A 27,300-nucleotide genomic window follows, 5' to 3' on the forward strand; every position below is an offset into this window, starting at 1 on the left:
CCCAGAAGAGTTCCACATTAGCCGACGCTTGTGCCCGGTTTATCACATAAAAAGGCTGTGTTATGCCAGGATCACCTAATGCTATGAGAGCCTATGCAGCTTGGTTAGCAAATGAGATGTAGAGGTTTCATAGCTTTTCATGGCTTGATTCAGTGAGCCAGTCAGAACCCCACTTCTGTATTGACGTATATGCTGAAGTGTTCAACTTTTCTGATAGAAATGGTAAAAGCAGCATTATTTTTAGCACATACTCAGTGCTGGTTTACTCTGTGCTGAGGTGTATCAAGTAGATAATATGTTTAGTAATGCATAAATCAAGTCATTTCATCAATTTTGTGTATAATCCAACTCAAAAGCTTATGGAATAGACGTATGTGCACAATTAAAGTCGAAATGTATAAAAAAATTTCACACATGCACAAAAGTGGAAAATTACCATTAACCATAGTATGTATGAAATTTCTACCCCTGCATCACATAGGCACGTCACAACACATCGCATCACAAAGGGCGGAATGGGCCCACATTTGCTAGTCAATTGGTGGGAGGGAAGGGCACTTGATAAGCAGCATTAATATGAAAGTATTGTGAAGTCAGTGAGGAGAAATAAGGAGCCTGCCCTCCTACCACCACCATCTCTGTTGAATTATGTCTTGAATTGTTAATAAGCATGTAAAATAATTTGACCATAATGTGGTGTTTGGAACATATAATTATGATGAAAATATAATTTGAATTGAACCTTTCAGCTCTGGTTAGTTTTTGTGATTTTTCTTCTGAGTGTCATTAAGGATATCTTTATTCCATAGCATTACTCAATTTGTACCCACTGGCCTTCAAATCAGATATACTTACAAAACATAGTCTGTATGTTTATAGTGACTATAGAGGGTATGCAATACGACATCACTCATATAATCATTTAAATAAAATTCTGTCCTCCATAAGGTACCACAGGAAAATTCGCATGATAGTACAATAAAACATGTGATAGGTATAAATGGTTGTAGAATCGATATAGAGACATGTCCCTCTGTCATCTTAAGTTATCTTAGAACTGTCCTCCAGCATGGCTGCCATTTCAATTGTTAATATGTTCCAGTTGGTTTATTGCATACACTCTATACTGAGTTTTGAGTACATCGTGTAAGATATTCATTGTATTTATACCGAAACTCTTGCTGTTTATAGTGAGGCACAGTTACCTCACAAACCTTGTACCAAATAACCCCAGGGGGGCCACTCAAGTATGATAGTGTATATGCATGCGTGGCCAAATTTTCTTTAAACACCCCCTAAACGAGTTTTACCCTACCAGCAAATGTAGACCCTTAATACGGTAATTTGATATAAAATTTACCCCCTAATGAGTTTTTGGCTAGTAAAAATGAAAAAATGCACCTTTTGGACTCGTAATTTACCAAAAATTTGAAAAGGTACCTTAAACAAGTTGTTCAGTTTCAGAAAACTTAACTACCCTTATTCTTGAAAATCAGTCTTTTTTAGACCCTAAATGCGTCACTCGTGTAACTTGCCTTGCCTAAAAAAATACCCCTTTTTCCTTGTTTTTTTGGTCACGCATGCATACAGATCATTTATGTGAGTGGTTCCCCGGGCAAATAACATTACCGTACATCTGCAATGACCCCGAGGTCACACTTGCAAAGCATGGGGAATGTGTAAATAGTGTGGCACGAGCTATAAACAGCCCGTTCAACAGTGTGATCATGGCGACGAACATGTAGCTTCTGTTTTGATAACGCTTGGGGCTGAGGAGAGTTTTGAATGTCCTGCGCTCCTCCAACGCATCATGAAGAGGCTGCTACTTATGGAAATACAACAGGACACAATTTATTCTTGTGTGTTTATAGTGCAAAACAATTATCTCGTTCCAATATCCTTCGGTTGTGAAGGATATCGATGTAGGGTACATACCCCTTACGGCTAGTGTTTATAATGCACCGGCCAATTTCCGGACAATTTCTGATCGGATAGAATCATAGTTCCACTTTCTAACAGAAAAACTTGAAGCCTCTAAAATGACTTTAATTTCCTTGACAGGGAAAAAAGTGACCTTTTCCAGAATAATAAACAATTAATTTGAAGATTAGTTTGTGTGGTTCGTTATCGAACCCCAACAGTTTGTGATACGAGCATTGCAAGCGTTTTAAAAATTCAAAATAATCCCATTCAATTACACAGACGGCAAAGGAAGATTCCTGAATATAGTAAATTTTAAACACCACCTGATTTACAGGGCACCTTTTACCCCGGGGAGGGAACATAAATATTTGGTGGATATGTTCCCCTGGAGGTGGTGGGTCTTTGGAAGCTGACAGCGTACAGGTAAAAGGGGGGTCTTGTGGAACTGTGAACAAGTTAAAGGGGGATTTGGGGAGCTGCAAACAGTCAGAAACAAGGGTCTTACTTTGCTTTCTGTTTAATAAAGGGGCTGTGCAATAATTATGTGTACCCCCAGGGTGGTGTATTCTCAAAATGGTCTGCCAAAAATATCTTGCTCCCCTTTGGCAGTGCCAAAAAATCTTTGCTCTCCCCTTTGATGTGCCAAAAACCTTCACCCTTTTTAGGTGCCAGAAAGTCCCCCCCCCCTTTACACATGCAAGATTTTGATGAACCCAAATTTGAAACCTTAAATTGTCTAAATCATATAATGCGAGTGCATCGAGCAGGAAATTTTGCATATTTGAATGTGTTCCTAAAGTTTTTAGGGCGTAATATAAAAACGATTCCCAAAACATCTGTGCCAAAATTAGTTTGCCCCCCCCTGCCAAAAATCACTTGACCCCCCTTTCAGCCTGCTAAAAATGCTTGCCCCCAGGCATGAGAATTTTCAGTTTAAAAACTGAATTCAGTTTTTTTTATAGTCAAAATTTCCGCAACTTTATTTAATTTCAGCCTGTTTTGGGTACTTTTTGCCCAATTTCACGTGCATTTTCAGTTTTTTCAGTTTTTTTTAGGAAAGTGCAGTCTCATGCCTGCTATTATTCACCACCCAGAGGTACACATAATTATTAAACTACCCCTAATCACCTGTAAAAAAACCCCAGAAATGTGAGGAATAAGCAATTTAGGGTCTTTAGGGGGCTGGCATTTTCTTTGGAAGGGGTGGCTCCCAAATATACTGGGGGTCATAAAAGAAAAATAGGGTGATAACATTTTTGATGACCAAAATGTTGGGAGTCACAAGATGACCACAGATTTATTACACAGAAAATTTTAGCCTGTTTAGGGGTAAGGTGGGGGTCATAAAAATTTTTGTTTGCGAAAAAATAAATGTTGCTCCGGGGGGTCGCAATTTGACGCAGACTTGTAAATTTGGGACCTTCCGAAGAAAATGCCAGCATTAGAGTTGAAATCATCCAAATCAAGGGTCGTTTGCAGGGACAGATTTAAGCAGTGGCCCAGGGCCAGTGGATTTTGCTTCGGGCCAGTAAACTTCCAACAACACTGGCCCGGCGGGCCACTAGATTTTTGAGCCTGATATAACACATTTGAGACAAGATATAATCAGTGATATTTACACAGTTTCTGCTCCATCTGTCATCTGTAATTTATATCTTTATTTAATGATTTTTCGTATTTATATTCTTATTCTTGTGTTGTTAGCAAGTTGGAAATATACGGCTGCTTTTTACGTCGATAGTAGGCCTACGTACTATACTTCCAATCTCTTTGGTGCTCTATCTGATGATGATAGCGATACCGCAAAGAACACATATTTGAACCTTTGTGAACTTTTGGAACTAAAAAAGGCAGGACTACTGACTGAATTTGTGTTAGTGACTACACTCTCTACATTGAGTACATTCAGTACTAAACAAATTAAAATTTTAAGGTTTGCTTGAATTTAAAGGGCTCGGATAGCAAAGTTTCCACATATTTTTTGTGGGAGAGCACATCGGACATATCGAATTGCATTTTGAAAACGAGGATGTGCTTCTGATATCATAAAATTTTGTTTTGAAATTCGCGATATACACATGTCATAACATGATTTTAAAAAACACCCAAAAAAAAAAGGTCTTTTTTTTCATTTTTTTTTTTGAAGTAGAACATATTGAAAAAAGCTGGGCCATTAAATTTATTGCAGGGCCACTAGATTTGCCATTTCACTGGCCCGAAGAAGAGGCCCGAAGGGCCAGTAGAAAACTGAAACCTAAGTCTGTCCCTGGTCGTTTGGCGCCTATTTTAGTCAAATTTAGGGGTCTTTTAAGCTGCAAAAACAAAAAAGGGTCTTTCTGGTGGAACATATCCGGGTCCATATGGTCATTAATTTTGTTTCTTCTTTTTGAAAATAAAATCTCAATCCAGTGCAGAACCTCGAGTAAAATCTCATCTTGAAAGTACTGCACCAAAATATTTACTGGTATGGCCCCCTCTATTGGCACGAAAGAAGCACATTGTGTCATTGTGCTCTATGTGCGCAAGCTCATGTCAATCAACAGTCCTTGCATTGTGGGAACGCCGCGTGCGAGATACAGAAAATCCCCTGTTTACACAATCTGCATTGCGTGAACTGAAATCTTTAGATACTCTGTTGAATCGGAAAGCTTTTACAATCAACAAATTCAACCTTCAGAGAAGCAAATCTAGGATCTTAAGGATCGATCGGAATCATGGCAAGCACAGCCGAGACTACAGGTAAGTTCACAGCTGATTATTATTTTAGTGAACTCATCGTACAGCATTTGTACAGCATGTAGTTACCGAGTAAGCTTACAACTCGTTCCGGGACTGGTTATGCCGGTACTTTAATGATTTAGACTGCGGAACTCATTCATTATATTGGTCGTTATATGGCTATCATTTGAAGACTGCGCTCTTCAAGATACATTCTTTGTGGAACAGTTTCAGACAATAGATTGGGATTATTGGGGCAGAGAGGACGAGATATGTTCATTCAATTTCAATTTTCATGACCAGAACTTCCAGAAGGCACTCCACTACACTGCCAGACTGCACTGGCATCTACATCTACATCTACATCTGGCACTCACTGCCACTACTGTAGCATCCTCGTGCGAAAAGACTTGATGCTCGCAACAAAAGAAATGAATGTCCCCATAATATTGGTGTTTGGTATGGACAATGGCTGAAGAATGATGAACACATGTAATTTCTAGGTAACCTAGGCAAACCTTAGTTAACACATTTACTAGTCAGCGAATTCGCCGAGACCGGGGCCCCAACACAATGCATATTTACATAGAAATTTGAATTTTTTTTCGAGAATAGGTGGGTGAAGGAAACCTACATAAATATGTTTTCTATACTTCACTTGACCCAAATATATGATTTTTTATGGTGATAATCAAGTCGCACATGGAATTTTAGAGGGATTTTGATAGCAGTTCCATTAAAAAAAGCTTTAACTTTGTGTCGAATGCATTGTTATTTTTTGTTAATCACGGTTGTACACACTGGTCAAAGGTTGACTGCAAAATATTCATACTGTTATGACTGTTCACATATCTAGTCTTGATCAAGAAATAGATCTACTTAGACTACTAATGTAAGACTACATGTATACATCCGTTCTTCCTGGAACGGCTGTCTACAACAGCGTCACTATAATTTACCAGCGAATGTGGTCGGTTTTCACTCATTGTTAAAATGTAACACGTAGGCTTACACCAAATACAGCCCCGAAATGGTCTACTTTTTAGCGGACCTCAAGCTCAACTCTGAAACATTTAGTGATACCGGTAGTTAAAAATTTAATCCCCAACCCTTTGCTTACCTTTCGAAGAATTTATAGAAGTTTCTGTGTCAAAAAATGCCCAGTACAAACATAGAAATGGAGGCATTGCTTCAGTCCTGTTAAAGAATATTTCTTCTGTACTCCAATGGTTCCAACATGAACGAAAAAGACAAAAAAAACTGGTACATTGTACACAGCCATTACCGTTAACTACATCATGCACAACTATCTGTGGAATTTGTGGCGCTTTGTGTTGGCGCTTGAAAAAAAGTTAAACTCTAACTTGGTGCGTATGGTTAAATTAGATTGATAATGATTGACTTTGTATGTTGGGGACAAAGTCCTGCTCAAAATCCAAAGTACATATAGTCGATTTTTTACTTTGGCTTTATTGATCAACAAAATTATGAACTGCTAGAAATCAGAACAGTATTGAAGTTGTACATAATTTTGACAATATCAATCAAAACCTTTTTCCTCCATGTCCATGTGTCTACGCAAAAACCAGTGGCATAAATTTGAATTCCTCATCAAATTTCCTTTAAAAAAAATGTACACTTTTAATACAGCAGTAGGGCAACTCCATCAAGAAATATGACATTCAGAATATTTCATAGCATTAGGGATAAATTAACGGTTATTTGTCTAACCGTTTAAACGGACCACAATCCGGTCGGTTAACCGTGTAAACAAACGTATGTAAAAAAAAATTAAATTTTTTTTTCAAAGTTTTCGGCGACTTTGGAGAACCACTGGACCTACCGTTGTCTGTAATAAACAATTTTCAATTGACAAAAATGCAAACATTTCCCAATTCCATGCCATATCGTTTGACTTCGAGTAAGCTTAAAACTTGCATCAGTCATGTCATTGACGATTGTTAAATTCAACTGCATGGACAAAACCTACTACGACTCAAACTTCCATCCATTTCATTGCTTTAAAATTATGGTAGAATTTCACCAGATTATTGCTTGATGATGCATTTACTTTGTAAGTTTGTTGTATTTACAACGAAAATATCATTAACCACGCTGTTCTGTGGGCGCCGCCATTATTAGGTACTTGTAAATCCCTCTTTCTACAGGAGCACCATTGGGAAATTTAACCCGATTTTAAAGGTTTTTTTTGAAGCAGCGCCCGCAGGCTTCCCTATTTAATTTCACTGAAATGGCTTGCATACGATTAGGTGATATTCCTCAACTTTCGTTGATACACCATTCAAAATACATTACGATAATCGAGCTCAAATGAGCCTAGAATATTACAGGTTAGGCGCATGCACATGCTGTATTTTGTTATGAGTTTGATTTGCATGGCAGTACATGACTGAGAAAGAGAATAAGCATAGTTTGTCTTTTTAACAGTCTGTGCAAGGGTTGGCCGGTTTGTAGTATGTATTGACAGTGTAAGTAGAGGTTAACTAAGGTACGACCACCTGTATGATGATTTTCCAACTGTAGGATAGTCATGGTAGCCGCTTCACACGCTCGCTACGCTACGATCGCTACCATACGATGCGCTTCACGATCGATACGCTACGATACGATGCGCAAGACTACGCCAATGCCAGCGTAGAACGGCGCGCAGAGCCACGCGACTTTATGAGCCAGAGACCCGTGGACATGATAATACGGAAAGAAAGAAAAATAAATGACAAAAAGGTAGGCCTACATGGACGGGTCACGGGATTATGATAACGCTTGCACGTCCGCAGACACGCTAAGAGAGGACGTAAAAAATACGGGGAAAAGATATATAAACAACATGAAGCGGTACTATAATGAAAAATACAATTAAAATGAGGACAAAAAAGGTACCAGTAATTATAGACCAACGGGTTAAAGTGAAACGGGAACAAAACAACAACAAAAAAGAAGGAAAGAAACTAATCAGGAAATATAAGAAAAAAAGAAGCTAAAATAATGAGAACAGGTGGGAACGGGGTTAAATAAATAACATGGAAACGGAAAATCACAAGCATGACAAGCTAAGCAGAAGAAACTAATAAAGAAAATGTAAGAAGAGACAGATTTAGAAAAAGAAAATGTAAGAAGAGACAGATTTATATAAACTAGCGGGATACACGCTTCGCGCGGGTCCCCGCTAGATGAGTAAATGGGAGCGTTCACTATAACAGGAAGAATTACAGAACAGGTAGAATCATTGAAAAGGTACATTTTATTTATCTAAATCTGTCTCTTCTTACATTTTCTTTATTAGTTTCTTCTGCTTAGCTTGTGATTTCCCGCTTCCATGTTATTTATTTATTTAACCCTTCCCATTATTTTCTAAATCTGTTCTTTCTTACATTTCCTTTTAGCTTTTTTTTTTTATTTCCCGTTTTCATGTTTTTTATTTAATTCTGTTCTTATTATTTTAGCTTATTTTTTTCTTACATTTCCTGATTAGTTCCTTTCCTTCTTTGTTTCTTTCCGTTTCATTTAGTTACTTTAACCCGTTGGCCTATTACCCGCTACATGAAGTTAACACATAAACACAAAGAATAATCATATGACAGTATTAAGATCCTAAACATCGGACATGTTGAGTTCCAAAATTGTTTAAAAAGTAATAAAATACAACAGTAAAACATCTACCCCCCCCTTACAAAAAAATTCATCACAGATTCCAAAATTTCAAAGATTTCCTTTGACGCTGCTTAACCCTTTTTAAAGGTTTTTTTTTCACTTTTTTCAATTCTTTTTTAATAAAAACGCCCTTTTTGGTAAAAATGCAACGCCTCCGGAGCGTTTATTCCAGGCAATACGGTAGGTCCGAAAGTCGCCGAAAACTTTAATTTGAAAACAAATTTAAATATTTGTCTAAACGGATAGTGCATTTTACAGTCGGTTAAACGTGTAATGTAGACAGCCTTACATATCATAATAAATTAATAGGGTTGTGTGTTTTCAGGTCGCTGCCTTTCGCGTTCCATGGTGATGTTTGTTTTCGCGGCATAATTTTAGTTACGGTACAAATTCATTTTGCTGAAGTAAACCCCTTATGGTAATAAAAATAGACCACACTTATGCCAGGTTGCAACATTCTAAAATTGCATGGGGTATAGTTTTGTGTCATGTTATTTGCATATTTATGAATATTTATGAGCTGATTGCATATTTATAATACAAACGTTGTTTACACACCTATTTGTGGGGGTCACCTTAATTACGAACCACGTAATTCTATTTATAAATTTTTTACAGAAAAATTGGGAGGGGCGTTTATTATAAGGGATCGTTTATTATTCACGCTGGGAACTAAGCGGGTGCCAGGTGCTACATTGTCGGGCGCTGCTGCTTTTTGCCAAAGTAGCGCCCGCGCCCGTGGGTTCTTCTTGAAAAACGAACCGATGTGAAGGTACCCGCAGAGAAAAAAATAAATTGACAGTGTGTCGGCAAACTATTAAAGAAATAACGAGTCTCTGAGAAGTTACTTTTTAGTAGCCCCTGGTCCAGTGCTAATGATTTCCCAGCCTTTATTACAGACAATACGGTATTTTTGCCATGTTGCCATAGTTACTCATTAAAATTTTGCAAACACCAATTGATGCAAAACTTTGACGAGTAATATTGCAGCGGTATAAATAGGACTGCTGTAAAATGTCTTCCGAGTTCCAGGCGATCAGGTACACATGCAAAACTGTGTACTAGCCTACATAATTAATTTAGCAAACATAAATTATGATAATAAGCCAGCTGATGATGTGTTGTGAGCTTAGGCATATTCGGTATACCGAATTTCGCGGTTTATATCGGTTTGAAATCAATACCGAAACCGATACCGACCGTTTTTTCAAAAACCGAAAAACCGAAAAAAAAAAAAAAAAAAAATTTTTTTTTTTTTTTTTTTTTTTTGAATAAATTTTTTAAATGTTTTTCCTAACCTTATAACCCTCTAACCCACCCCAACCTTACGTCTACCCCTTCTGCCAAACCTTACTATAACTATACAAACCCACCCAAGCCCAACTAACCTAACACCCTTGCCCGAATCGGGAATTAGGGATGGAATTTATTTCACCTAAAAATCGGACCTATATATTTTTTTTTTTTTCAAATTTTATTTTATTTAAATGTTTTTCCTAACCTTATAACCCTCTAACCCACCCCAACCTTACGACTACCCCTTCTACCAAACCTTACTATAACTATACAAACCCACCCAAGTCCAACTAACATTTAACCTAACCCAAAACCCTTGCCCCCTTATTAGGGGAGAAATTGATTTCACCTTGAAAATCGGACAGGTATTTAATTTGTTATGTTTTAAATGCATGAATGTGTTAATAACGTTTTAATTACTTTATTTTGCCTCATTTCATCGATTTGCTATTTTTATTGCTAAATTATAAAAGAGAAACCTTTAAAAAGAATTTTTGAAATTTCAAAAAAAAATCTAAAATTCTGAAAATACAAAAAAATACATTCAAGTGCACAAGTTGTTTTTTCTTCTGGGTAAGAATTTTTATCTTACATGCACCAGTTTCTTTCTTGCAGGTTAGAAATTTGATAAATAGGTCATCATATACAAAATTCATGCATGGGCCTATTTATCAAATTTCTAACCTGCAAGAAAGAAACTGGTGCATGTAAGATAAAATTTCTTACGTAGAAGAAAACAACTTGTGCACTCTAATGTATTTTCTTTGTATTTTCAGAATTTTAGATTTTTTTTTGTAATTTTAAAAATTATGTGAAATGTTTCTCCTTTTATAATTAGCCATAAAAATAGCCATTTTGATGAGATGAGGCTAAACAAGGTAAATGAAATATTATTGACATATATTTATGCATTTAATAACACTAAACATGTCTAGGTCCGATTTTAGGTGAAATCAATTTACCTCTAATTCCCTCTTTGGGGTTGGGGCTAGGGTGTTAGGTTAGTTGGGCTTGGGTGAGTTTGCATAGTTGTAGTAAGGCCTAGGAAAAAGGGTTATAGTTTGTTTAAGGTCAGAAAAACATTAAAACAAAATAACATTTGAAATTTGAAAAAGAATATTTTTATATGTATATAGGTCCGATTTTTAGGTGAAATTTAAATTCCCCCCAATTCCCCTTTGGGGTTGTGACACGGGTGTTAGGTTAGTTGGGCTTGGGTGGATTTGTATAGTTATAGTAACGTTTAAGAATAGGGTTCGAGTTTGTGTAAGGTCAGAAAAAAACAATTAAAAAAAATGACATTGATTTTACCTACAACGGACGTAGATATGTTTAGTGTTATTGCATGAATAGTTTCATGTCAATAGTTTCAATTACTTTATTTTATTTAGCCTCATCTCAACAAAATGGCTATTTCTATGGCTAATTATATTGAGGAGAAACCTTTCACATAATTTTGGAAATTTCAAAAAATTCTAAAAATACCAAAAAAATACATTGGAGTGCAAAAGCTTTTTTCTTCTGGGTAAAAATTCTTTTCTTACATGCAACAGCTTTTTTATTGCAGGTTAGAAATTTGATAAATAGGTCATCATATACAAAATGCATACATGGACCTATTTATCAATTTTCTAACCTGCAAGAAAAAGGCTGGTGCATGTAAGAAAAGAATTTTTACCCAGAAGAAAGAAGCTTTTGCACTCCAATGTATTTTTTGGTATTTTTAGATTTATTTTTTTGAAATTTCCAAAATTATGTGAAAGGTTTCTCCTTCCTATAATTAGCCATAAAAATGGCCAATTTGATGAGATGATGCTAAATAAAGTAATTGAAACTTTATTAATATATATTCATGCATTTACTAAACATGCTAAATATAGGTCCGATTTTGTGGTGAAATCAATTTCACCCCTATTCCATTTTGGGGTTTGGGGCAACAGTGTTAGGCTAGTTAGGCTTGGGTGGGTTTGTATATTATGTAGTACGGTTTGGGGGAGGAAGTTAGAGTTTGTTTATGGGTAGGAAAAACATTTAAAAAACTTGTGAAAAAATTTAAAAAAAAAAAAAAAAAAAAAAAAAAAAAGATTTTTTTTTTTTTTTTCAAAAACCGATTTTTCGGTTTATATCAGTTTTACACAGACGGTTTATCGGTTTTCGGTTTTTACAATACCGATTATGCCTATGTGAGCTGCTCATCGACATTGCATGATTTCTTGGAAAACCCATGCCTTGGATACATTCATGTTGTGGAACGGCGCAGGGGAAATTCCCGCACATGTTTTGCACACGTCACAGACAGTAAGTTTAACCCTAACAGTGCCCATGGTTTTTTGGCTATTGGAATTCAAAGAAGAAACAAAAAAGGAGAGGAGAGAAGGTGAACAAAGAAGTCACTTTATTTTTTAAATTAAATCTAATACTGGAACTAAAATTTGCAGTATTAGATTTAATTTTAACAAAATAATGTTTTGAACTCCTGGATGAATAATCTACACCAAGATAAAGAAGTCACTTGGTACCCCCAGGATTCGAACCCGGACCCCTTGCATGCTACGCAGAAGATCACTAGCCACAGGGGTTATCCTGCCGTCCTACAATGTACCGGTACAAAAATTGTACCTTCATAATATGGAAATAAGAAGAAGAGGGAGCAAGGCCATGAACAGAGAGGAGGGAACATATTTTCTAAGCCACATTTGCAATCCGCTTTTAAAGACTGGAATAGAGATTACAAGTACTGTCATGAAGTTCATCAATAATGTCAAGCAAAATGGAAATATGTGAAAATCAAAATGATCTTACATTTTTATAAACAGAGAAAAAGGTTATGTGATTGCTGCATAAAACATGGATTTATCCTGTGGTTTGTTAAATTGTAAATAGGATGCATTGCTATTGAAATGTGACATGGATCCGCACAACCAAGCATTTTTATGAAATTTAAAAAAATACCTCATTACTGATTCACAAGATTCAAAACCTGTACTTAATTCATGAGGGCATGAATTATGAATCTTAAGATATATACAGTTGTAAAAAACATTAATCATAGAAGGCATGAAGATTTAATCAGTCTTGAATACTCAGTCAGTGCATTGTGCATCATTCATATTCAACGTGTTGAATGTATTTGTTTCACTTCATGTAACTTTTCTTCTCCTGTGTACATTTTGTCAGTAAAATTAGAAATAATCTGTCAAATGTATAGATTTGCATTTTTAATGATTTATCTATAGTATCAAATTTATTTCGTGCTATGGGTAAAAGCATTGTAAAAGTCATGTTTAAATTATTAAGGAATTAAAAAAGATTGATCTCTGTGCTCTGGTGTAGAAATTCTATAAATAAACTTTCCTCTCATGGAAATTGGGTATTTTCACGTTTCTGTTTCACTTCATAATTTTTCATTCTAAATGCATGCTGTATGTTAATCTTAACAGTGATCTATTATTTATCAATTCATTTTATCATGATATGGGTACTGTTTTAATTATAGCAATGTGTTTTGAAGTATTTTTAACATACATGTAATGTATTGAATTAGAAGAGATTGATATAGAAATAGAACTTTTGCTATGATTATGGTAATAACTGAAAATATGTGTTGCCTCAATCCCGTCGCATACATCTCATTTGTCAGATGGGTGCCAATCTTCCTTGTTTTCCTTTTTTTTAAACCAAGAGTGAGTGCCTAGCATATTCCTTGATCATTACGATATGAATATTGTCGGTTTGACTTTATGTAACCAGAGAAGATATAACTCAACTCTTAGGCTAAAAAAAACAAATTGTTTGGTTGCCCTTCCAAGACAAAAATTTGGAGGGTCGGAAGGTCGATCCTTTTTTTTTTCATGGGCTATTCCTTCATTTTTCCTACATTTTGAAAAGGCGTAGTATTGACAAATGCTTGATCATTTTATGGTAAAAAATTGTGCATTTTTGGACTGAATTTAAATGGAAATACTTCTTGTTTTTAAACAAATATGTAAAATTAATAAAATGAGTGTATAACAAATATAAAATGTCCTTGATACAGTCCAAATTTAAGGTTTCTTGTAAAAAAGTGATTGAAAAAAAAAGAAGAAACCGACCCAAGATTTCCAATTTTTTGGATCGGTCTCTGAGGGTAACCAAACATTTTTTTTTGCCTTAGGCTCAAAATAATTGTTTGATTGGTGTTTGATAAAGACCTTGGAACTTTTTTGTTCTTTTTTTGTAAATTTAATTTTTTATTTACTTTAATAATAATTTATTTATTTATTGCCAATAAAAAAAGTCTAGGGTCAGGCCTAATTTTAGGGTAGGTCGGGTAATGCCAATCAAACAATTTTTTATAGGCATCAGTTTCTTACAAGCCATGAACAAGTTCTCCTTTATATTCCAATAAATAAGAATCAAATTCCATGAGATATTCATCAGTGATTAAAATATAATTACATGAACAATAGAGATGATATCATGGAAGTACAAATCACCTGTACAGGATCATAACAAAGGCCTAAATGTTCATATCTGCCGTAAGTACCATCGTTTTACAGGCTTAACAACGGATGCCCGAACAGGTGCATAGTATGTGAAATCAAAATTGGCAAAATCATAGCGCTTGATCAGATTTTTTCTGTTCACTGTTAATGGTTGTTTAAAAATGTTTACGGTGCTATATTAAACTCAAATCAATGTGCGCATGTAGCAACTATTGTTTAATTACAACTTGTGTAAAATTTTACCCCACTTGTAAACATAGAAAAGACAAACTTAATCATTGTGCAATATTGATAGGTTCACATAGAACACATCGCTGTGTTTTTTTTACTAAACAATTTTTATAGTGTACTCAGATGCCTAAACAAGGGTTAATGACACCTTGCAGTGGTTAGTAAACCTCAGGGTTTAGACTTGTATCAACAGTCATCCTTTTCACCGTTTTGTGATCTTTTCTATACAGTGTTGAATAGATATATTTTGTAGTGTTCCCATCAGTTTTTGGGGGTGTTATTACAACCTGTTTCATATTGATTTGATAATAATATTAATGCTATTCCATACAGAAATCATTCTGAGTTTAAATTTGGTCAAGAATAGGCAAATTGATTCTTGCATCTGCAATCAGATGGATATATGTGATGCGATCAAGCAAAATCAGTCGGAACTCGGCAATAATAAATTTTCAGTTTCTAACAGAATAGTAAAAAACATTTACAAAGCTGGGTTTTGCAGAAAACCCCATTGGAATTGAACATTCAGTTCCAAAGATATGAGCAATTAAAGAGTTTCCAAAACAATAGGAAACAAAAGGAAATATTTCCTTCATTTGGCTATATCTCAAAATCAATATTTCCGAGTTCCGACTGATTTTGCTTGATCGCATCACATATGGGAAACTCTTTTGCCGTATCAAACTATCATCAATGGCGTTGTGAAGATCTCTGGATGTATAAAGATACATGTATCTAGGTTGGCTACTGCCTTGGGAGAGGTGGCTCCTGTATCTAAATGTTTTTCATGAGGGTTGGCTCTAGTCCGGAAATGTGTCCCAATTAATGACCATACATTGTACATACTGGTATGTATATACAAAGATTTAAGCAAATTGTGCTAACTCCTTGCTTATTGCCAACCAAGAGGATGTGAATGTTTTTTACATTCAAATGGTGCATATATTTGGGTTTTTTTTTTTTTTTTTTTTTCCGTGATAAAATCAGGGGGTGACAAAAAAAGGGGAAGCAAAAAAAAGAATTATTAAATAAAAAAGGGGGGAAATTGTCGAAAAATGTATAAAAATTGTGAAAAAAAAAATGTTTTTAGGTTGCTAGCGCAGATCCGTTTTTGATCTCACTTTTTCAAACCATAAAAAAAATTGGGCCAACATTTTTGGGCTGTTGAAGGAGGTGGCAAGATTTTCCTTTTCTCGAGCCCCCAGGGTAGGAGCGTCCTGGTTACACGCCAATGTGTACATGGTAGTTTGGCATATTAATTCTGAATGGTCACAAATTGTCTGGAAACTAGTTGACTCTGTGTCGGAAATTTATTGTACATGTCTCTGTCTCATTCGGCGTAGTGACGAAGGAGCACAATCCGGCTGGGAATGAGACTATATAGTTATCGACTGCTCAGTGCCAGAAGTGGGTAAGTGCAATAGTTGCCCTGTAAACATTGGCCAATTTACAGTATACATGTAAATTGTACTCATAGACACATGGCAGCTACACATGGCATCTATTGCACTTACCCACTTGTGGTACTGAGCAGGCGATATATAAAAACTGTCTTAAATGATGTGCTCAAAACTCGGCTTTAACACTGTATATTTACTATGGAATATAAACACTCTAAATGATACCAAATTATTTGGACAAACCAGGAAATGCTCAGGTATATAATGACTCTTCATTGAGCTAAGCATAAATTACCATGTCGTTCAAAGTACATTATAATGTCATTTGGCAGAGCTTGTAGACTGCATGCCACGCAAGAAATCTGTGTTTGAAAAGTTCACCAGCCCCGGTTGTAGGCATTATAATTTGTAGGTAAATGGATGGATTGTTTGATTGAATGAATCAAAGCAACCAGCAAGCATCGCCGGCCACCATTGATAGCTAAATATAGATGAGTCTGAAATTAGAGAGTTGACCCAATTTAGTGTAATTGGGTCCTGGATGACTGAGTGGTACTGTGGTACAATGAGAAGTGAATGCATTTGTGAGGTCATCTTTTATACCGTTCATTCACTTGTTAATGTGCTCATTATCCAATCACGTTATGAAGTTTATACAACTAGTGATTTAAAAGATGAGTGGAATTGCAAATGTATGCCTCATCTGTCCCAGGTGGTATGAACGACCTGTGTCATCAGGCTTAGGGTGCAGTCTTGAAGGAGCTATTAGATTATGATCTGCTAATGATTTATACCAACACAGATGAACTAAACTTTCATAAACAGTATATACAATGTACGTGATTGTATACACTGTGAAACCATAGGTACTCGTTTTGGACAAATCTACTCGTATTCAATCTCTAGCTAACAATGGGCCATAAACCATTGTGATGGCAAAGAAACGAGTAGCAAATACGAGTAGTACAGAGCACCCTAATCGATATGATTTCCACCCAATGCAGTCGACAGTCAAGACCATCCAAAATGAATGCAGTATTCAACACCCTCGCGATCGATACCGGCACGCGACGGCCGGTACTTTGTTTATTTATTTATAGCATCAAACCATCGAGATAAAAATCAAACAGTAGGCTACAATTCGCGTTTATCATATTTTAATATTATTATAAATCGTGATGTCAGGATCATCTAATGATGTAAATTCGCGATGTCAGGTCATGCAGGATCAGCATTTTTTATCAAAAAAAAGTTTACCGATGGATCACACATGCATGATTGAAGAACATAAACCTGTCGCGCATATTCATTCATGTTAATAACGGCAAGTTTCCTTGTCTTCTTCTAGTCTTGAGCCTTTGTCCACGGTTTATACAAAGTACTAAACGTTTGTTTTTTTGGTCATTTTTGTTTTTATAGAAAAAGCAAACATAAACATATAAATCACCGCAAGTACAAGAGGATTTATCAATTGATAAAAATCCGTAAGACATAAATACCGTCGAAAGTTATTCTACTCAGCCACGACTGCCCAGCGATTTATCATTTATGAGCGGGTTGTTGCGCGGCATATAAAGCCTATTATCCAATTTGCTCTTCTTTGTCGAGCACTTGATAAGTACAAACACATTTGAGAGAGGTACTTCACCAATCCAATCAAATACAGTCGTTTAAAACTCCTTTCTTGACCGTGTTCCGAAGTATAAAACAACGTGCTGATTATTCACAAAAAATTCTGAAACATGGTTTAAACCGGTCGTGCGAAATTTCATACCGGGCATGATTAAAATGTTATGTATTATAGGGCGTACTAGTTACATGTTTAAAATTACATTTGTATTCATTTATTTATTTATTTATTCTAATGTATTTTTCATAAAGATGTATTGTAATAGAGTAGCTAACAATTTGTACAAATGTGTGTATCCAGGAAAATTGAGAAAGATCGTATATATCCTGGGTGTGTATCATCATATCATTACTCAATATCTAATTGTAAAAAAAGAAATAGATATGAAGAACCACCGAAAAATAAATAACATGTATCGATGGAAGAACATGATGAAAATATGTAGGCCTAGGCCCTAGATCATTGGGCTTAAATTTATTCACTTCGGTTCGTTACAAAATGTCACCGTAGAAAGTAGGATTTCTCTGCTGTGCTTGGTCATACCCAGATTATTCTGCTACCCGAGTTGAAGAGAGAAACAAAGAAGCATGAAACCAAACCAAATGACTTCCCGAGCTCCGTCCATCGCCGGTATCACTCAGATTATCTACATCATAACGTCGATAGCCCGAAACACTCATCAGTCTTCATGTGAGGATAGGAAAGAGAAGGTCATGAGTTTCGGGCTACTTATGAAGCTTTTTCTTCACGTTCTACGTTCTTCACCACAAAATCATCATCACCATTACCGGGCACCATCACCATTGATGTTTTTCGCCGAGTCGACAAGTGCCGTGGCCCCCGGGCGTGGCCCGTGCGTCTGTGGGAGCTTGAGGACCCGGCCTTTTTTTGGCTTAAATATCTTACCTTTAGGCGGGGTAGGCCTATATTAAATCTATCATCGAAAATATAAAAGCTGCAATTATATATTCCAGAAATAATGTCCATAGATGTTCCATTAAATAGAAATGGCCTGACATCGAATGCCTTTCCGTCTTCTTCTTTGAGGCGATAAAATCCTATCATCGAAAATATAAAAGCTGCAATTATATATTCCAGAAATAAATGTCCATAGATGTTCCATTAAATAGAAATGGCCCGACATCGAATGCCTTTCCGTCTTCTTCTTTGAGGCGATAAAATCCTGGGATGTATTCACGATTTTCATTTTCCTGAAGAGCTGTTCATTCCTATTTTGATACTTCCTTATTTATTTATTCCAGGTATGTGTGTGTGAGAGAGTGATCAAGAAAGGCACAAGAAAAAGGGTTGATGGAAGAGAAGATCAAAGATTCCTTGGAGAAGATCCCGTATCAACCAAATCATTCAAAACATTTCACCAGTCGTCCGTTCTCATTTGAAACGCACCTGTTGTCGCGCGCACAATTCAAAACATTCCCACGGCTCCAGATGCAAATCCAGGGTTTTGTAGAATACACAGGGTCGCCGTCTAGGGTATATGTGCTGCGCCGCATTCCATTGTACCAGGTCCATCCACCGTCACCATGGTAACTCACAGTTAAGACGGGATGATACCATAACACGTGTGTGCTTGCTTGTCCTCATAAATCATCGGAAGAGATACGATATACGCGAAGTTTTGAAGTTGTAAACAATTGATAATTTGTCCCAGGCTGTTTGTAATAATAAATGTTTTGCTAATTATCATATCTACGAATCTTTCAAGATGGGACGCACCATTTGATACTGGGGGGTGGAAGTTGGGGTCAGGGAAAGAATTTTTTTAATTCCATGCATAGGTGGGGAAAATATATTTTTTTTTTTTTAGTGTTTTGGTGGGGAAAGTTTTTTTTTTTGCTCATGTTGTGGGTGAGGTTTTTTTTAAAAAACTTCCTACCCCCACCCTGAGAAACGTGGGTCACGTGATCAATAATCTATATGATTAATACTGGTAGTCAGGCTGTCTGTGACTCTCACGGTCTGTGAGTCTGTCGGTGCACCTATTTTCTCGGAGACTAGGGGTCGCACGTTCCTCAAACTTGGTGGGTGGGTGCATCTTGACCCAATACAGAACAAGTTTGTATTGGTTAGTGGGTCAAGGTCACCCAAAGTTATTTAGGGGTCATCTAAGGTCAAATGAGCAAAAACTGTCGTATGGGTATATGAAACTTGGTGGGTACAGGCAAATTTTTGAAGGTCATTTTGGGGTCATCCGGGGTCACCCAGGGGTCATCTGAGGTCAAATAACTTAAAGCTGTCGTATGGGCATAAAATTTGAGGGGTACAGCGAACATTTGGAGCCAAATATTTGAAGGTCATTTTGGGGTCATCCGGGGTCACCTAGGGTTTATCTGAGGTCAAATAACTTTAAATTGTCGTATGGGCATGAAACTTGGTGGGTACAGACAACATTTAGAGCCAAATTTTTGAAGGTCATCCGTGGTCATCCAGGGGTCATCTGAGGCCAAATTACTAAAAACTGTTGTATGGGCATGAAACTTGGCGGGTAGTCAATATTTAGAGCCAAATTTTTGAAAGGTCATTTCAGAGTCCTCCAAGGTCATCCAGGGGTCATCTGAGGTCAACTTAGTAAATACTGTCATATGGGCTTGAAACTCGGTGGGTACAGTCAACATTTAGAGCCAAATTTTTGGAAGGTCGTCCAAGGTCATCCAGGGGTCAGCTGAGGTCAAATTAGTAAATACTGTCATATGGGCTTGAAACTTGGTGGGTAGGCCCCTACATTCAACATTTTAGAGCCATATTTTTGGAAGGTCATTTCCGGGTCACCAGGGGTCATACGAGGTCAATTTTAGTATAAACTGTTGGATGGGCATGAAACTTGGTGGGTACAGTACAGTCTGGCGGAAAATGAAACCGAAGTTTGATGGCCTCGTGATTCAAACGGCACATGTACGTGTTCCCGGAGTGATGATGCATATGCTGTGGACTGAGACTAGACAAGTATCTATACCTGGGACTAGTACCCATGGAACTCTTACTTCCACGGTATTCCCCACCTTCGCCTGCCAAAAAATCGTTGTCTCCACCTAAATGAATTCCTATACTCATTTTGTTTCTGATCCCGTAATGACCGAATGAAAAAATCAACTGGTTTTATGCATGAGCGCAAAAATTTTGTTTCCGAATTCTGCGCTCAAAAATGTTTTATTACCTGCTTAGACCTACTCATGCTATGTTTTATGCCGGGGTTTTATGTTATATAGTCTTGGTGGTATGTAGGGTTTCACCTTGCCCCCCCCCTGAAACTCTGCATTACCCCCCACATGACACACACACCCCCACGAACCCGTCAAAGAATTGAGCCCGGAAATGTAAAATGTTAGTTTTGCGCACCTAAATCCGAATTTGTGTTTGTGTTTGCATCTAAAATTATTAACCTATAAATCACATGAGCTTGGGGGTATTTAATAGGTGAGTGTAGGGGGTGTGTTTGTGTGGATCGGAGACCGACGGATGTACTTTGTAGGTTCGCCCTACTCATTTGTTTTTGATCCCGGACGCATACGGTACGTAATGACTGAATGAAAATCACCCGGTTTCATGCATGAGCGCAAAAGTCTTGTTCCCGAATTCTGCGCTCATTAATGTTTATCATGTGCTGGGGTGTATTTAGGTGTGTGTCAGCTGGGGTGTATGGGTCGGGTGTAGGCCTACACTCTAATATCGCACTATTCTCTTTTAATTGAAACCCTACTTTTGTTTCTGATGATCGAATGACAATCACCCGGTTTCATGCATGAGCGCAAAAGTCTCATTTCCGAATTGTGCGCTCAATATTAAATGTTTTGTCATAATGCTTAGGTGTATTTGGGCGTGTGTATGATGGGGTTTGGGGTCGGGTATGTGTAATTTCGTATACCATTCAATTTAAAATGAATTCCTACTCATTTGTTTCTGATCCCGTAATGACCGAATGAAAATCGCCCAGTTTCTTTATGCATGAGCGCAAAATTCTCTTTTCCGAATTCTGCGCTCAATTATGTTTTGTCATAATGCTGGGGTGTATTTGGGTGTGTGTCTGCTGGGGTGTGTGGGTCGGTGTTCACTCTAATATCGTGCTATTCAATTTTAAATGAATTCCTACTCATTTGTTTCTGATCCCGTAATGATCAAATAAAAATCACCCTGTTTATGCATGAGCGCTAAAGTCTCGTTTCCGAATTCTGCGCTCAATAATGTTTTAGGTGCTTGAGTGTAGGGGTGTGTATGTGGGGGGGTGTTGGGGAGTGGTGTTCGTGTGTAAGTGTGGGTCGGATGAACGCTCTAATTTTGTACTATCCATTTTTTTATTAGAATTTTTGATCCCGTAATGACTGAATGAAAATAGGCCTACCTGGTATTATGCATGAGCGCAAAACTTGAAGTCTCGTTTCCAAATTATGCGCTCAATACAAGCATGATCTAAGAATTTTATAATTATGTGCTTGTACTTTTTGTTGTACGTGTGTAGAATGGGATGAACGTGGGGGGACCTGCTGACCCCAAACAAAATCTACTCCCCCTTGGCATATGGCATAAAATGAAACAAAAAACCCAAAACATTGAAATATAATATTACTAGGCGGTTACCCATATTTGGCGGATCTCGGCTGGACGCGATTACTTGGCTGATGGTAACTGAAGCCACCAAGTGTCATGCCTATATATATATATATAATAGTTTTTACTAATTTGACCTCAGATAACCCCTGGTGACCCCAAAATGACCTTCCACAAATTTGGCTCTAAATGTTGACTGTACCCACCAAGTTTCATGCCCATACAACAGTTTTTACTAATATGACCTCAGATGACCCATGGGTGACCTCAAATGACCCCAAAATGACATTGCAAAATTTTGGCTCTAAATGTTGTCTGTACCCACCAAGTTTCATGCACATATGACAGGTTTTAGTATTTTGACCTCAGATGACCCCTGAGTGACCTCGGATGACCCCAAAATGATCTTCCAAAATCTTAGCTCTAAATGTTGACTGTACCTACGAAGTTTCATGCCCATATGACAGTTTTTAGTAATTTGACCTCAGATGACCCCTGGGAGGGGGCCCGAGGTCAGATGATTTACGAACATAACCTTCTTGCCAGGACAGAACTACACCCACCCATCGTGTTTTTTTTTTTTTTTTAACGCTCTCATGGGGCACCCGCCCACCCCCTTGAACCAAAAAATCATTGCAGAAAACATTCCACATTTACCGACCCAGTCGGACCCACCACCGCCCTGCATTAACTCTGTCCCCCCCCTCCCAGCCGGTAAACATGCACATGGGCCCTGCACCCTCACCATGCTCACCTCGAAAAAGCAGCCCCTCCCACTAAAAATTCCCCGTGCCGCCACTGCGCATTTTAATACAAGGTATGTGGTCTATTTAGGGACGCACCATTAGATTCTCAGGGTGGGGGTAGGAAGTTTTTCAAAAAAAAAACTTCACTACATGAGCAAAAAAAACACTTTCCCCACCAACACTAAAAAAAAACAAACAAAAAAACTTCCCCCACCTAACTGTGTATAAATGCATGAAATTAAAAAAAATTTCCCTGACCCCAACTTCCTACCCCCCCGAGTATCAAATGGTGCGTCCCTTATAATGTTTGGATCATAGCATAGACTGTAAAAAGAAATTTACAGTCTATGATCAGAGCATGGACCAAAAATTGTGACCGCACACACGCACACCTGTGTAGGCGCCATTTCGTCTGGTATTAAAAAAAAAACACTCCTCAACTAAAAAAAATCTACAGAGTGCATGTACATGCACTCTGTAGCTATGGTACTAGCTAGGGATTTTCCCATGTTGTCGCAATCATCTGTCGCCACCTAAAAACCTATAAATAGAAACAACAATAAATAATGACTTGGGAGTCGGAGATTTTATTAGGGTGTTCTATTTGATGTTTCTTCCAGGTTTCCTACAGATCCTTTTAGCGCATGATTTTTATTTATATTCATTATTAGGGGTGGTGCAATAATTATGTGTACCCCTGGGGGTGAATTCTCAAAATGGTCTGCCAAAAAACCCTTCCCCCCCCCCCCTTTGATGCCAAAAAATCTTTTGCCCCCCCCCCTTTCGTTGGGCCTCAAATTTTTTCCACCCCCTCTTTCCTTACACATGCAAGATTTTGGGGAACCCAAATTTAAAACCTTAAATTGTCTTTAATGCGAGCGCAGCGAGCAGGAAATTTTGCATATTTGAATGTGTTCCTAACGTTTTCCTATGCTTTTTTAGGGCTTAAGGCCGTGTAAAATTAATATTTTGGTTCTCGTCCCTCCCTCCTCAATTTCTGGGATTTGTCAGATTTTTTTTTTTTTTTTTTAGATTTTTCAATTTTTTAGACTTTGGAATGATTTATGAAATCTTCATACATATAAATAAGTTTATTAGAGAACAAGCATCACTTCCAAGTCTTTTGTGGTACTCTAGGGGTTTATCCCTCAGAATCTCACATTTGAAAAAAAAAAGGGCCTCATCGTTTCCTCGAGCACTGTTGGAAAAAACCGAAAACTACTGACAATGCTAATTTTCCATTGAAAAAAAAAACAAAACAAAAAAAACACCTCCCTCCCTCATCAATTCATGAAAATCCTCTGGACGAGAACCAAAACATTAATTTTATACGGCCTAATGTAGAAACGGTACCCAAAATATCTGTGCCAAAAATTGCTTGCCCCCCTTTGACCTGCCAAAAAATGCTTGTCCCCCTTCTGGCCTGCCAAAAATCTTTGCCCCCCCTATAATTCACCCCCTCCGGGGTACACATAATTATTGCACCACCCCTTATATGGTCTCAGTATTGGTGTAAATTAAATACTGACTATTGTAATGGTTTGATTTTTTTTAAAATTGAAAATCAGTTAAACAAGTTCGTAAAATTACAAGCACATAATTATACAGATTCTGATGAAATTGAAAATATAATTTCCCCAAATTACACGTTTGTTTACATTTTATGTGCACGCGGTAAATCATGTACTCTCCGACGAAATGTGGTTCTAAAATAGGTACCACGTACCATGTGTTCCCTGGGCATGGATATACCCTCATTTAAATAACTAGGGCGGTCACGACCCGGGTCACGACCGCTTCCCAGAAATAACATCAATGAGGTTCGGCTCATCAAAGTCAGTTAATACACATGGATGAGGGAATTCAACTTTCAATATAAACAAATCAAATGTATCGCAATGAAAATGATAAATTCAGCAGGTTCATCTGGGCTGAAATCGAGTCAACTGATCCGGCGGCGCTGGCCTAATTTTAAATTGCTTGATGGACATTCCCGAGAGACATTCACGAGTCCGGTGCATTTGCATTATCATATCAGTAAAAACAAGATGAAGACCGGAGATGAAGATCACGTTGATGCTTGGCCGGGCTTTCTTCAGATTCGTGGACGACGGAGTACGACTACGAGTACTGCCCGATACTGCAGGATCGACTCTTTCAATTCAGGACTCAGTTCAATTTTGTTGGTGGTTTATCGACTTTCAACTTTGAATTCACAAATGCTCGGCATGTTGCATAAATTTGGTTATTTCACCGGCCGGGAACTGCCGGGCTGGGTGGCCGGTGGGTCTCGGTGCGGTGTGGCCTGTGGGTTATCATCCCGGACTGTCCCGGCCTTCATAACTTACGGGCTTGCACTTGGATCCGGACTTATGTACGTGATTTATTAATTATGTGCAGTGCTTTGGTTCTAAAAAATTGGAAAGGAGCAGAACACGTCCGTCAAACAATACAACTCATGAACTTACAAGGAATATAAATTGAGATGAAACCCGAGATGAAAGAAGTTACAAGCCAAAAATACGGTAGGCATATAAAACTACATACGCAGGTTGGTTTTTTTCACGTTGCGTCACGTCCGTGCCGATTTATAAACTTTCAAAACAACGGATATAAAAGACTTTGTCATGATCTTTATAGTTCTCATTTATAGATATTCTTGATCCATTGGTTATTAATTAGTAGGCCTACTTCAGATCCATGGCAGAGCGGGACAACACAATTTATCGCCAGCCAAACAAATATTATTAATTCAAGACGCAAGCAATCTAATTTTAATTGACACATGATTTTCTCCTTCGTAGTTAAAAAAAAAGTATGAATAAAAAATACGTATGAGCTCGTAGGCCTATTCCAAGTATAATGTAAATTTTGAGTGATTTATATTTTAACTTGGTGCTCAACACGTGTTGCTGTTGTGTTGCAATCAGTGACAGAAATATTAAACGGCAAACTCTAGAGACAAGAAGATGGTCATGCTAAAAGTAATGTTGATAAAATTAGGTTATATTTGTAGGGGTTTTACCAAAACTTCGCCCTGACGAACGAACTCTCGGCCTATGAGACAGATCGATCCCTACTTTGCAGAATGTAACCTGGGATTCGTTGAACATACGCACCAAACACAGTTTTCACTTACAAACCAATTCTTTAATATCTCTTTAATACTCGTTGATAATTCACAATACTGTACGATATCTATTTAGTCTGATTTTAGTGATTTTGTGTATTCAGTGGTAGAACAAATTGTAATTACCACGGGTTAATATCCGCCATTTTGTCTGTCTGATTGTTTACACGACTTCTGCGCAAGTCCAGAGATGAGCTAAATTTAGATCGCTTACTGAATTAAGGGCGCACCTCACATACAAATGCTTAAAAGCCTAAATTGGCACCACCATTCCGGCCCCTAATTGAACGCTGCGCTTTCAATTACTCCTAAATTGACTGACAACAATTGAGTGCCCAATTTAGAAACGGACACCTTGTAAATTCACTCCAAAATATCAAACAATGTGAAACGAAGTGACCAAAAACTAAAAATGCGGTCAGGCGGATTACTCAAACATATTTGACAACACTTCATATAAATAGCAAACGTCTGAATGCAGGTGAATGCTCAATAAAGAAACTTATCATGAAGATTAACTCTGCAATGTGTCAAGTTGTCCTTCTTTCATAGACTGTACTGGTTCTTTAAAGACCAGTGAGTAGCATTGCTACTTTGAAAGCTGCATTGTAAGCAGTTATACTATAGTGTCCTTTCACAGTTCATATGATGATAGTAGATGATGATATCGAAATCATCCAACTCAATATAACTTGGTCCTTTGAGCAGGTTTAGATTTAAAACTGAACAATTGAAAAATACCTTAAGCTAAATATAGCCAAACCTCAAAAGCACAATATTTTGTGCAAATTTTGACTTTACTTATTTGTAAACAAAGCACTTCATCATGTGATCTGGTAAATACTCAAAAACAATGACCAAAACAAGAACAGTGCCAAATGCACTGAGCAATTGGAATGAAACAATTGGCAGGGAAAACAAGAGCCCAGCAAATATACCAAGTCGCATGGAGAAGCCACATGTAATTATACATGTAAAATTAACTTTACTCAAGCCTCAAGTGCACATGGGGAATTTTTATAAAACCTAAAGGCACTTCTAATCTAATGAGGCAATAACGAGCATTACCAACATGATCTGTTAATTATAATCATGCTAATCCTAAAAATCGCGAATAAAAATGATCTAGTTCAAAGACCGGAGTAAACCAGAATATGAAGCTAGATTTCTAAAATCCTGATTGTTCTGATAAAGATACTTCATGGTGTGATTCAGTAAACTTTCCACAGCAAATGAATGAAACATTTCACAAACAAAAACAGTGCAAAATGCACAGAAGATTTGACAATCAATTTTGCCAGAAATGAAACCCAAATGTTTACCATATCACACTGTGAAGCTCAATTTAAACCAAAAGAGATTAGTTTAGTTGAACTCTGATAGAATTGTCCAAATTTGGACTAATTTAAACTCAACCAATTTCTCAATCATAAATGTCAGTAGGCTGAAATTTAAAGCTGTCTTTATACAACTTATTTTCAGATTTCTAAGGTCCATCCAAGTGTTC

General features: G+C 37.2%; 1 protein-coding gene across 1 annotated transcript in view; it reads left to right on the forward strand.

The window, feature by feature from the left end:
• The first annotated feature begins 4,462 nt into the window (after positions 1-4,462).
• LOC140155634 (double-stranded RNA-specific editase 1-like) overlaps positions 4,463-27,300 on the forward strand; it is a 186,820-nt gene continuing 163,982 nt past the window's right edge. The window contains exon 1 of the mRNA XM_072178553.1: positions 4,463-4,662. Within this exon, the coding sequence (XP_072034654.1) occupies positions 4,638-4,662 (25 nt within the window). The 5' untranslated portion in view covers positions 4,463-4,637. The remainder of the gene's footprint in view (positions 4,663-27,300) is intronic.

The sequence above is a fragment of the Amphiura filiformis genome, chromosome 1 (genome assembly GCF_039555335.1).
Source record: "Amphiura filiformis chromosome 1, Afil_fr2py, whole genome shotgun sequence".
NCBI lineage: Eukaryota > Metazoa > Echinodermata > Ophiuroidea > Amphilepidida > Amphiuridae > Amphiura > Amphiura filiformis.